Genomic DNA, 10,926 nt, shown 5'->3' on the forward strand with positions numbered 1-10,926 from the left:
AGATGGATGCCTTGAAGCAGAGGCTGCATCAAACCTTTGATATGAAGGATTTGGGTGATGCAAATCACATTTTGGGTATGCGGATACTTCGGGACAGAAATCAGCATGTGTTGTATTTGTCTCAGAAGGAATACATTGGCAAAGTTTTGCAGAGGTTCAATATGGACGGGGGGAAGAAGACTAGTACTCCTTTGCCTCCATATGTGAAACTCAGTGCTATGAACAGCCCACAGTTGGATAGAGACAGGGCTGATATGGCCAAGATTCCGTATGCTTCAGCTTGTGGCAGTCTCATGTATGCCATGGTTGCTACTAGGCCGGACATTGCATTTGCAGTGGGAGTGGTTTCTAGATACATGGCCAACCCTGGCAAGAAGCATTGGGAAGCAGTGAAAGGTGTCATGAGATACCTGAAGGGCACACAGGATATGTGCATTTGTTTTGGCAAACAGGATGCATTAGTGCATGGTTACACGGATTCGGATTATGCCTGTCATCCAGATAACCGGAAGTCTACTACCGGTTATGTGTTTACATTCACAGGAGGTGCTATGTCATGGATATCCAGGATGCAGAAGTGCACTGCCTTATCTACTACAGAGGCCGAGTATATTGCAGCCACAGAGGCTTGCAAGGAGGCATTATGGCTATCTCGGTTAGTGGTTGATTTGGGTTATACAGGGGATATTCCATTGTTGCATTGTGACAGTCAGAGTGCCATCCAGTTGGCAAAGAACCCTGTCTTTCATGCAAAGACGAAGCATGTGGATGTGAAGTATCACTTCATTAGAGAGGTGATAGAGAACAAGTAAATTCAGCTTGTTAAGATTCATACGGATGACAACCCGGCTGATTTGTTGACAAAGAGTTTGCCTCCGGAGCGGTTTGCTCATTGCAGTGGGCATTGGATGAGGCCAGTTTCAGCCTTGATATGGACTTGTATATTATCATGTACATGCTGATTTTTTCTATTCCTTTACTTAAGGGCACTTTGCCTTTAAGTGGGAGGTTGTTGGGGTAAAGGCATAATGCCCACCCTTTTAGTGTGTACAAGCCCATAAGTTATAGTACATAGTACACAGTACTTTTGATGTACTAAGTGCACTATGTGTACTAGTGCAATATACATGTGATAGGGGAGTCACACACTCATGCTTCATGAGTTGACTTATCCCCACAACTCTCTCCCTCTCTCTCTCTCTCCCTTGTTGTTTCTCTGTGTATGTCTCCCACATGAACTCTAACCTAACCCTAAATCTCTCCCATTCAAACAGATTGCTAAGGCAATAGATATGGGCCAAAGAAGAAGCGGCGAAAGAAAGAAAAAAAGCTGAGGCTGAAAAAGCCAAAGAAGCTCTCAGAATTGGAATTTTTTTTCCTTATCATGGAGCAACAACGGCAAAAAGAAGATGCCACGGAAGAACGACGGGCCAAAGAAGCTCTCTTGAGTTTTGTTCTCTCTCTCTCTCTCTCTCTCTCTCTCTCTCTCTCTCTCTCTATACACACACACACACTATGGATATCTTCTATCCACACCTTATAGGAGGCTAGATCAGTCCTTAGATGGCTGGTCTGTACTTTGCAAGAGAGCAAACTCTCTGCTCCCCTCTGTAGCAAGAAAACTGTGGCTACATGTTCGTGTTATGCTGAGTACATGGCACACTACTATAGTTGAGTGTGTATGGTTGAGATTGATGGCAGATTTTTGTGAGAGTCAAGTGACCCACTCCCATTCTCATCGATAGTCAGAGTGCTATGGTTGTAGCATGGAATCGAGTCTTCCATGATGTCCTTAAACACTGGGTGGATGATCAAGGGGGGAAAATTCTTCAATATAGAAGGTAAAAAGTGCCCCTATAATTCCCGGGAAAATAAAGTGCCCCTTACAAGCCCATGCTCACACCTACAAATCTCCTTGTAGTGATAGTGTGAATATGTACATGGTAGCGGATAACTCTCCAAATCTCCTTGTAGTGATAGTGTGAATATGTACATGGTAGTGGATAACTCTTCAAATGGGAGTAAGCTCAAAGTAGCTTCAAACTTCTCTCTAGGCACTACTTTAGTAAACAAATCTGCAATGTTCTCATGTGTGGGACAATAAACCAAACTGATCTCCCCTACATGTAGCCTCTCTCTAGCATAATGATAATGTATCTCTATGTGCTATGGTTGTAGCATGGAATCGAGTCTTCCATGCTCGCACCAAGCACATAGAGATACATTATCATTATGCTAGAGAGAGGCTACATGTAGGGGAGATCAGTTTGGTTTATTGTCCCACACATGAGAACATTGCAGATTTGTTTACTAAAGTAGTGCCTAGAGAGAAGTTTGAAGCTACTTTGAGCTTACTCCCATTTGAAGAGTTATCCACTACCATGTACATATTCACACTATCACTACAAGGAGATTTGGAGAGTTATCCGCTACCATGTACATATTCACACTATCACTACAAGGAGATTTGTAGGTGTGAGCATGGGCTTGTAAGGGGCACTTTATTTTCCCGGGAATTATAGGGGCACTTTTTACCTTCTATATTGAAGAATTTTCCCCCCTTGATCATCCACCCAGTGTTTAAGGACATCATTTTATTATTATGCCTTGTACTTGTGGTTGTGTGTACACAACCTTATCATTCTAATACATTCAACATCGTGTTGATCTCCCATATCTTTCTCTCTCTCGCTCCCCTGTTTTTTTCCCCAACCTGAGCATTACCATATGGGTGGAGAACTGGTATCTGACACTTTCTTATCTTCACATTATTCTAAAATTGGCATTTTTGATCTTGGAAACTGAAGCTCCTTTTTCATTTGCTTGACTGTTGGAGACGAGTGAGAGGATTTTTGTCTCTCTTTTTGAATCACAGGTATTATGGCGGGAATGTGTACATTGATCAGAGTGAGAGGCTATGCCAGGAAAGGGCACTAGATGCTTTCCATCTTGATCCGGAAGTTTGGGGTGTTAATGTTCAGCCACTCTCAGGATCTCCTGCCAATTTTGCTGTCTACACTGCATTGCTTAAGCCACACGATAGGATAATGGTAAGGCAGGATCAGCATAGCCAGTTATGGTCACTTTGGTTTTCTGTAAAGAGTTAGCACCTTTAGTGGTTTTCTTATCCAATGCATATGCAGGGGCTTGACCTACCCCATGGTGGCCATTTGTCTCATGGTTTCATGACACCAAAGAGACGGGTTTCTGCTACTTCTGTATATTTTGAATCTATGCCATATCGCCTTGATGAAGAAACAGGTATTCCATGGTCAATATGCTATCATTAGAAAGCTACTTGAGGCAGAAGAAAGAGAGCTGTGTTTTGGATATTGGAAAAAAGGTAACTGTTTTTTGCTTTCATGGCAGGGCTTGTTGATTACAAAATGCTAGAGAAGACTGCAAGCTTGTTTAGACCTAAGCTTATTATAGCAGGTGCAAGTGCATACCCCCGTGATTTCAACTACCCACAAATGCGAAAGGTTGTGATGTTGCCCTTGCCTTACCTTATCCTCTTGATCTTATATATGAGATATGTCCACACTTACGCTCAAGTGCACCCACAAACGCACCTAAACATGCGTATGTATGTGTGTGCTGTGTGTATAGATAGATTGATGTATAGATAAATAGCCCATACTCACAAATGCACACACATTTACATATACATACATGAACATTAACTTATACATAAAATTATACATATATGAATGTATGTATGTACTTACACAAATATGTTTATATAAGACATAAATGTGTATACATGCATACATCTATGGGTATTATGTATGAATGAATGTATGTACATACACATATGTTTATATAAGACATAATTGTGTATACATGCATACATCTATGGGTATTATTTTGCTCTTGTTTGTCTCGGAAGAGTTATTTTGGTTTTCTTTTTCGTAAAAAATGTCAGATAGCAGATTCTGTGGGAGCGTTTTTGATGATGGACATGGCTCATATTAGTGGTCTTGTAGCTGCTGGAGTTGTTGGCAATCCATTCGAATTCTGTGACATTGTCACCACTACAACTCACAAGGTTCAAGCCTTTTTTGCTCAGAGTGTGAATGATGGCTTGATGTGTTGTGAAAAGGGAAAAAATAATATTAATATATGCAGTCACTAAGAGGGCCTCGAGGCGGTATGATCTTCTTCAAAAAAGAGGCTATACTAGGGGTTGATCTAGAAACGTCTATCAACAATGCGGTGTTTCCAGGTTTGCAGGTAAGTCCACGACTACATCTAGTTTGCTTACTTTAACCCCCTTCTTTGTTTTCCTTAAGCTATTTCACTTTTATACTATTTGAGTTAAGTGCTTGCAAACTGGCAGGGTGGGCCACACAACCATACAATTGCCGGTTTAGCAGTTTGCTTGAAGCAGGCAGCCACACGTGAATTTAAGCTCTATCAACAACAGGTATGCTTGATGGCTTTATGGAATATTCAATACAGAAGCCTTACTTTATCCTATTATATGTTAAACTGTGGGCTTAGATGCTTGTTGCAATCAGGTAGTGGCTAATTGTCGAGCCCTTGCCAAACGGTTGATGGATTTGGGATATACGCTTGTATCTGGTGGGACTGACAACCATCTTGTACTGGTTGACTTGAGGCCACTGGTAAGTTTACTTTTTGTCAAGTGCATAGCAAAACCTTGTGACAAGTGTAGAGTAAGGCTGGTTTACAAGATCTTGCTGTCTGCATGCCTGTCACCTGGGCCCCATCATGGCTGCCTGCTGCTAAGGGATGGATGGCCAGTCTGGGGGGTGGCATACCACACCAGACCTTTTAAGGAATATGTCTTAGGATTTGGACTGCTGCTTCGGGGACGGGCAGTCTTGCCTGTCTAACTCCTGCCCACAGGCAGGCAAGGTTCTGTAATCAGTCTTAAGTTTAGAAGTTTCATAGAAAGACCATCTTTTTAAATCTAGTGTTTATGCTATCATTGATCTGGCAGGGAATTGATGGTGCCCGAGTAGAGAAGGTCTTGGACTGCGCTTCCATAACTTTGAACAAGAATTCTGTTCCTGGTATGTGAAGGGCCATTATTTCTTATGTCCAAAAGAAAAATTGTCATGTATTTTAATTTTAGGGTAGAACAAGAAGGCTCATGAATTTTAAGGCCTTGAAATACACGTCACATGTGTGCATGGCCACCTGCATGCCTGCCCCATGCCTGGATGCATGCATGCACACATGCACTTGCATGGCTGCCAGCATGCACATATGCACACATGCGTACGCACACGTGCACAAGAGTATGCATAGACACATGCACACGCATGCATTTTTGTCATGGGTGTTGAGTCTTGATGAAGCTTGTTCTCTCTCCCCCTCCTCTCTCTTGCACACGCTGTGGAGACTAAGCTCGTTTTTAATTGTGCAACTTTAGATTAATGATAACTTAAAAGATATTATTGCTAAGACATGACTAAAACTTGTTCACCTGTAACCTTCCACCAAATTAAGCTTAGAATAGATTTAGCTTAACAACCAAGCATCACATCCCTACTTCTCCTCTTTCTCTTGAAGCAACGGTTGAGGATTTCCCTTTTTGTGGAGACCTGCGTGCTGCTCCTGTTTGCTGCCTGTTCATTTTGATAGGCCAATACCTTGGGGCAGTGATTTCTTTCATCACAAGTGTGCTTCTTGTTTACTTGTGTGCAGCCCTAAACCTCACTGGCACTAAATCCCTTGTCCTCTTACCATATAGGGCTCATAAGTGGGCAACACTCACCTCTAATCCAGATCCTCGGTAATATGAGAGACACATCTACGTTGGGGATTATGCATGTGACAATACCATTTACCTAGAAAGTGATACGTGACATAGTGGAATCCTTCAAGAAGCTGTGTGATGGTCATATAGCCAGTGTAGAAGAGCCATTAATTATGTGCAACGTCTAAGATTAACTAATTGGCTACTTCAGGTGATAAAAGTGCTGTTGTACCAGGAGGAATTCGTATTGGTACTCCTGCCTTGACCACCAGGGGTTTCAAGGAAGAGGACTTTGAGGTTGTGGCAAACCTGATTCATGAAGCTGTGCAGATTGCAATTGAAGCCAAGGGTTTAATCAAAAGCCCTAAAGTGAAGGATTACTTGGAAATTGTGGAGTCCCAAGATTTCATTTTGAGAGAGAAGCTTGAGAGTCTCTGTCAGAAGGTTGAATCCTTTGCTTCAACCTTTCCCATTCCAGGAGTCAAGTGCTAATATATATTGGGTAGAAAACACCCTTGAAAGGCTAGGCTACACTTACAAACAATGTTAACTTTGAAAGATTCAGATAATGTGCATGTTTCTGGCACTATTTTACTGGCCCATTTCCCCTTGAAAAAATCTATGGACAAAATGTGGCCTTCGCTTTTACCTCATATAAAACTGAATTCTCTACAACTAGTGCAATGTAGAATGAGCATGGTTTTGTTTTGCTATCATATTTGATAGAAAATAGGCAACAACTTACTTGAGACACAGCAATGTGATGTACTATGGTGGTCAAGCTTTAATTGATGAGTACACATTTGAAAATTGTATACATGGCATTTGAATAATGTGCAAATATCATTAAAAGCATTCCCCCTTGTTACTGACCCTCCTTCCCCTTCGTTTGTGTGTGCCTTGCTTCTTCCCTTCTCCCCTCTTATTTGTACCTCCCATTCTTCCCCTTTCTCCTTTGCTACGCAGCTTCTTTCACTGCGTAGTAAGGGTACATTCCATGTGGACAAAAAATCCTTGTTCAATAAGGAGGGGCATCGTAAATTGTAATGACCTTGAACCACATTTTAAAAAAGGGATAAGGGTAAAATTTCAAAGTAAGCAACACAACGAGAGTCCAAGTAAGCATAAGTGTTAAAAGTAATTGAAGAAAGCAAAAAGAGAAGAAATTAGAAGTAAAAGACTAGAGAAGGACAGACCTTTTTGCGGAGAAATCTACATGCCATGGTCCACTATTGCTTCTTCAATTGGTGTCTTGAAATGGACTCCCTATGGAAAAGGCGTCCCGACATTGACTAGCTATAGATGAATCAAAGATCAAGGTCAACATGCCACCACCACGGAACTTCAACGATGTTTAGATTTTCAAGGGCCATTGTGGGACAGTACCTTGGTCCAAAAAGTACCCATCCTTTGACCACCCAACTAGGAAGTACATATTGATTCTTCAAAGTTTGCCATTGGATTGCATTTTGACATAACTTGGTGAGGATAAATTGGATTATCTTGGTTACTTTTCTTCAAGGTTTATGAATAGTGTACTACCATGGAGAGGGAAGGACTAGCAATGGTGTATGTAGTGAAGAAGTTTTGGCATTATGTTATTGCTAATCATTTTACTGTTCTTCAAGGTTTTTGAATAGTGTAAAGCAAAACTCTTCTACTTGTATGTAGTGAAGAAGTTTTGGTATTATCTTATTTCCAATCATTTTAGCTTTTATGTGGATCATCAAGCCTTATTATACTTGGTGAACAAGCAATGCCAAATTGGAAGGATTTTTTAAAGGAAGAGTTTGGTGCTTCTATACTACATTATATAAAGAACGAAGAAGAAACACTACACGTGGCGCGCAATATGATTTCAATATTATGTAATGATCTTCATATTATGTTAAGCAAAAGGAAACAACACTACACATGACTTATCATTTTTCAAGGATCTTTGGGGAACCAACCACTAGAGTAGATAACAAACTTATTGCCCTCTTATTCACCATGAATAGGAAGGAAGCCTTATAAGAATTTACCATTGCAAATTATTCACACTAGGTCGACGACTAAACTTAAAAAGCTGCAACACACGTGTTTCATTATCCAAATAATCTTAGAAACAACATAAAGCACCAAAGTTAGCTTAAACAAACTAGTGGATTTGCACTCCAACTGAGCTAATCTTTATTCTAATCTTCAATCTTATGCACAATAATAAGCAAGGGGATTCTAAGCTAGGGAACCTTAGTGGTAGTAGCACTAAAGATGTTCACCAAACTAGAAACACTTGAGTTGTACAAGGGGAATAAGTGAAAGAATGTAAGGGTCTTTTCTGTTTGCACCCTTATAGCCATCCAAGAGTAGGCAAGTAACTGAGTAGTTTATTATACAAATCAAGGATATGTGAGATCAGATATGGTAGCGGTTGGGATCAATAATTCAAGTGAAGATTTAGCATGGATGTGCATCACTATATTTCCCCATAAGTATGATGGCTTGGGCACCTCATTGAACACTTAGGTGATAAATGTTCCTCTAACTTTTGAAGAGTTTAGTGCTATCCTCTTGGAGGAGGAGATGCATCTGAAGAGTGGGTGGTGATTCCACTTTCTTTGTTGTTGCTAGCATAAAGAAAGGTAAGGGAAAGTGCTTTAATTACCCCTCTTCTTCTTAAGAAGAAGAAAATGGTGGATGCTTCTGCTATAACAAGCCTAGACACATGTAGGCAAAATGCAAAAAAAACATATGAAGAATGGTACTTTGAAGCGATAAGTTGAAGCCACAAAAGAAGGACTCAAGTAGCAATTCTCATTTGTAATTGGAATCTTTATAGAAATCAAAGAAATATGTACAAAGGCAAAGCATTCTCCTACAAGATTGAATGGTCATGGATCATCAATAATGGAGCATTCCAACACATAACCAGTCAAAAGGATTGGAATATCTTCCTACAGCCAATAGGGAAGTCCATCTTGGTACTGATAATGATGCCAAATGCCCAATAAAAGGCACATATACTATCTCTTTTTGTGTCAAGTAATGGTGATACGAGGAAGTTGTCATATGTCCTCTATGTGCCAAATTTATTAAGCAAAACTTTCTCTGTTGTGCGGCCATAACATATCATGATTTTGTGTCAAGTAATGGTGTGTGATTTTTGAAGGTTCACTTTGATCACGCGGTGTGTTGTGTAGATGCTATGTGTAGTCATCTTTGTTGTTAGCGATAAAGTTGTTTTGGAAGAGTATAAGGTGCAACATTCTGTATGAATAATCAACCTTTTCTGACCAGGTCAATGTGGGCATTAACAAGCTATGGCAAGAGAAATTTGGGCACCTGAGCTATGAAGTCTAGGATTATGGTGCACGTACCAACTTTTTCAGAGATGTTGGGTAGATGCATGTGAAGCTTGTATGATGGTGGGCACACAACATTGACAACCCTTTCTGTAGTAAGAGAGCAGAAAATAGAGCTAAGTTTTATGTAGAGCTTGTACATGATGATCTTTGTGGTAAGGTGCCTACCATGAATTGCATGGTTCTTTCTACATCTTGTTACTTATTGATGATTTAGTAGGAAGATGTGGTTGTATTCTCTTTGGGAGTAGGAAAATGCTTTTGGAATGTTTAAAGAGAGACAAAATAAGCTAATGCAAAGAGGATCATGGGATCAAGAGGGATCAAGAGACACTTGACCACAATTCACTCTCCAACAAAATAACATGGTTGAATGTAAGAACTATTGCACATCCATGAAGATTACACAGAGTATGCTAAATTTGAAAGGAATGCATAATACCTTTCAGACCAAGGCAGTTAAAACAATGGTGTACATACTTGATAGAAGTTACACCAAGGTTGTGAAGGGATGACTCCTCAAAAGGCCTAATCTAGTGAGAGGGCATATTTCAAAACCTTGATAGAAGTTACACCAAGGTTGTGCAGGGATGACTTGATAGAAGTTACACCAAGGTTGTGAAGGGATGACTCCTCAAAAGGCCTAATCTAGTGAGAGGGCATATTTCAAAACCTTTAGGTGTGATTATGTGAATTCAATGCCTACTAGCTTGGGCCACATCCTTTGGCAAACATCACATTCCTTCACATGCTGCTTATAATATGAGAGAAGAGAGAGGGATACTAGACTTAAGTGCATAATCTTCAAGATTGTAATGTTCCCATGTGCATGTCCCAGCACCTAATCTTGTGTGCACCTCATGCAGGTTAACACACTGCCTCTTTACCTATTTATCCTACTATCAATTTGTATTATCTGCCCTTTAGCAGCAACATCCATCTTTACCCATTTTGTAGAGCTGGCATGCTACCAACAATTGGTATTATCTTCCCTTCAGCAACAACCTCTATTGTGCTCCATCATGAGGTGAGTAACCTCTAGTTGAGTGGCCTCGTCTTACAAATCTTGCAAGGTTCCTTGTGGTGGGAAGGTTTGTGCTGGGAGAGCCTCTAGGAAGCAATGAACTAGCTATACAACTACTCTTTGCACTTTCTTCCAACCTAGTCGGGCAGAAGACCAAATGTGCATCATCTTGGTTGAGCCCACGAGAGTTGCAAGCTATGAGAAACCATCACACATGGTCTTCAACATCTTTATTGATAGCACTTTTGAAGGTCAATGGCTTCACTTGCACACATGACTAAGAACAATAGCCGAGGGCTCTGGTGGAACTGCCCATGAGAGTAGGAGAAGTAGATGATGGAGGGAGAATAAGGTTGAGGAAGAACCCTACAATTGGTTTGGAGAGAGGAGGCAATAGAGGTGAGTTGCGACCAAAAGCATGCACAATTGCACTCACTCTCGAACTCAATTTTTTAAACAAAAATGAGAAATATCCTTGACCTCTAGGAGAGTTCCATTGTGATCACCAAATGTTGTTGTTCTATTTGTAGATGACTCCATCGGTCATCATCATCACTGCTTAACCTCACCTCACCTACAAATAGAAGTGCTGAGCAAGACAAAGGAGATAGAGGAGGGAGTTGAGGGTTCTCTCTGGGAAGTGCACCCACCAAGGACTAGTCATCGCTTCACTACCTAGACCTACAAGCCCTCTACTACTACTATGCTACTTAAATACCTCACTCGACTACCTTACTTTGCGTACCTTGCAATGTATAACGTCTCAGGTTAGCCTTTGTCACACTCACACCACACCACACCACTCTAACACCTTTTGCAGTAATAAAAGA

At 40.7% G+C, this 10,926-nt stretch overlaps 1 protein-coding gene across 1 annotated transcript in view; it reads left to right on the forward strand.

The window, feature by feature from the left end:
• Positions 1-6,538, forward strand: part of SHM3 (serine hydroxymethyltransferase 3) — a 33,745-nt gene extending 27,207 nt beyond the window's left edge. Inside the window, exons 3-11 of the mRNA XM_086822307.1 lie at positions 2,876-3,050; positions 3,144-3,261; positions 3,370-3,482; positions 3,926-4,048; positions 4,129-4,233; positions 4,340-4,426; positions 4,521-4,628; positions 4,967-5,039; positions 5,940-6,538. Of these exons, the coding sequence (XP_086678433.1) occupies positions 2,876-3,050; positions 3,144-3,261; positions 3,370-3,482; positions 3,926-4,048; positions 4,129-4,233; positions 4,340-4,426; positions 4,521-4,628; positions 4,967-5,039; positions 5,940-6,220 (1,183 nt within the window). The 3' untranslated portion in view covers positions 6,221-6,538. The remainder of the gene's footprint in view (positions 1-2,875; positions 3,051-3,143; positions 3,262-3,369; positions 3,483-3,925; positions 4,049-4,128; positions 4,234-4,339; positions 4,427-4,520; positions 4,629-4,966; positions 5,040-5,939) is intronic.
• Positions 6,539-10,926: the final 4,388 nt, after the last annotated feature.

Source organism: Cibotium barometz, chromosome 28 (genome assembly GCF_041138505.1).
Source record: "Cibotium barometz isolate CiBa-2024 chromosome 28, ASM4113850v1, whole genome shotgun sequence".
Classification (NCBI taxonomy): Eukaryota; Viridiplantae; Streptophyta; class Polypodiopsida; order Cyatheales; family Cibotiaceae; genus Cibotium; species Cibotium barometz.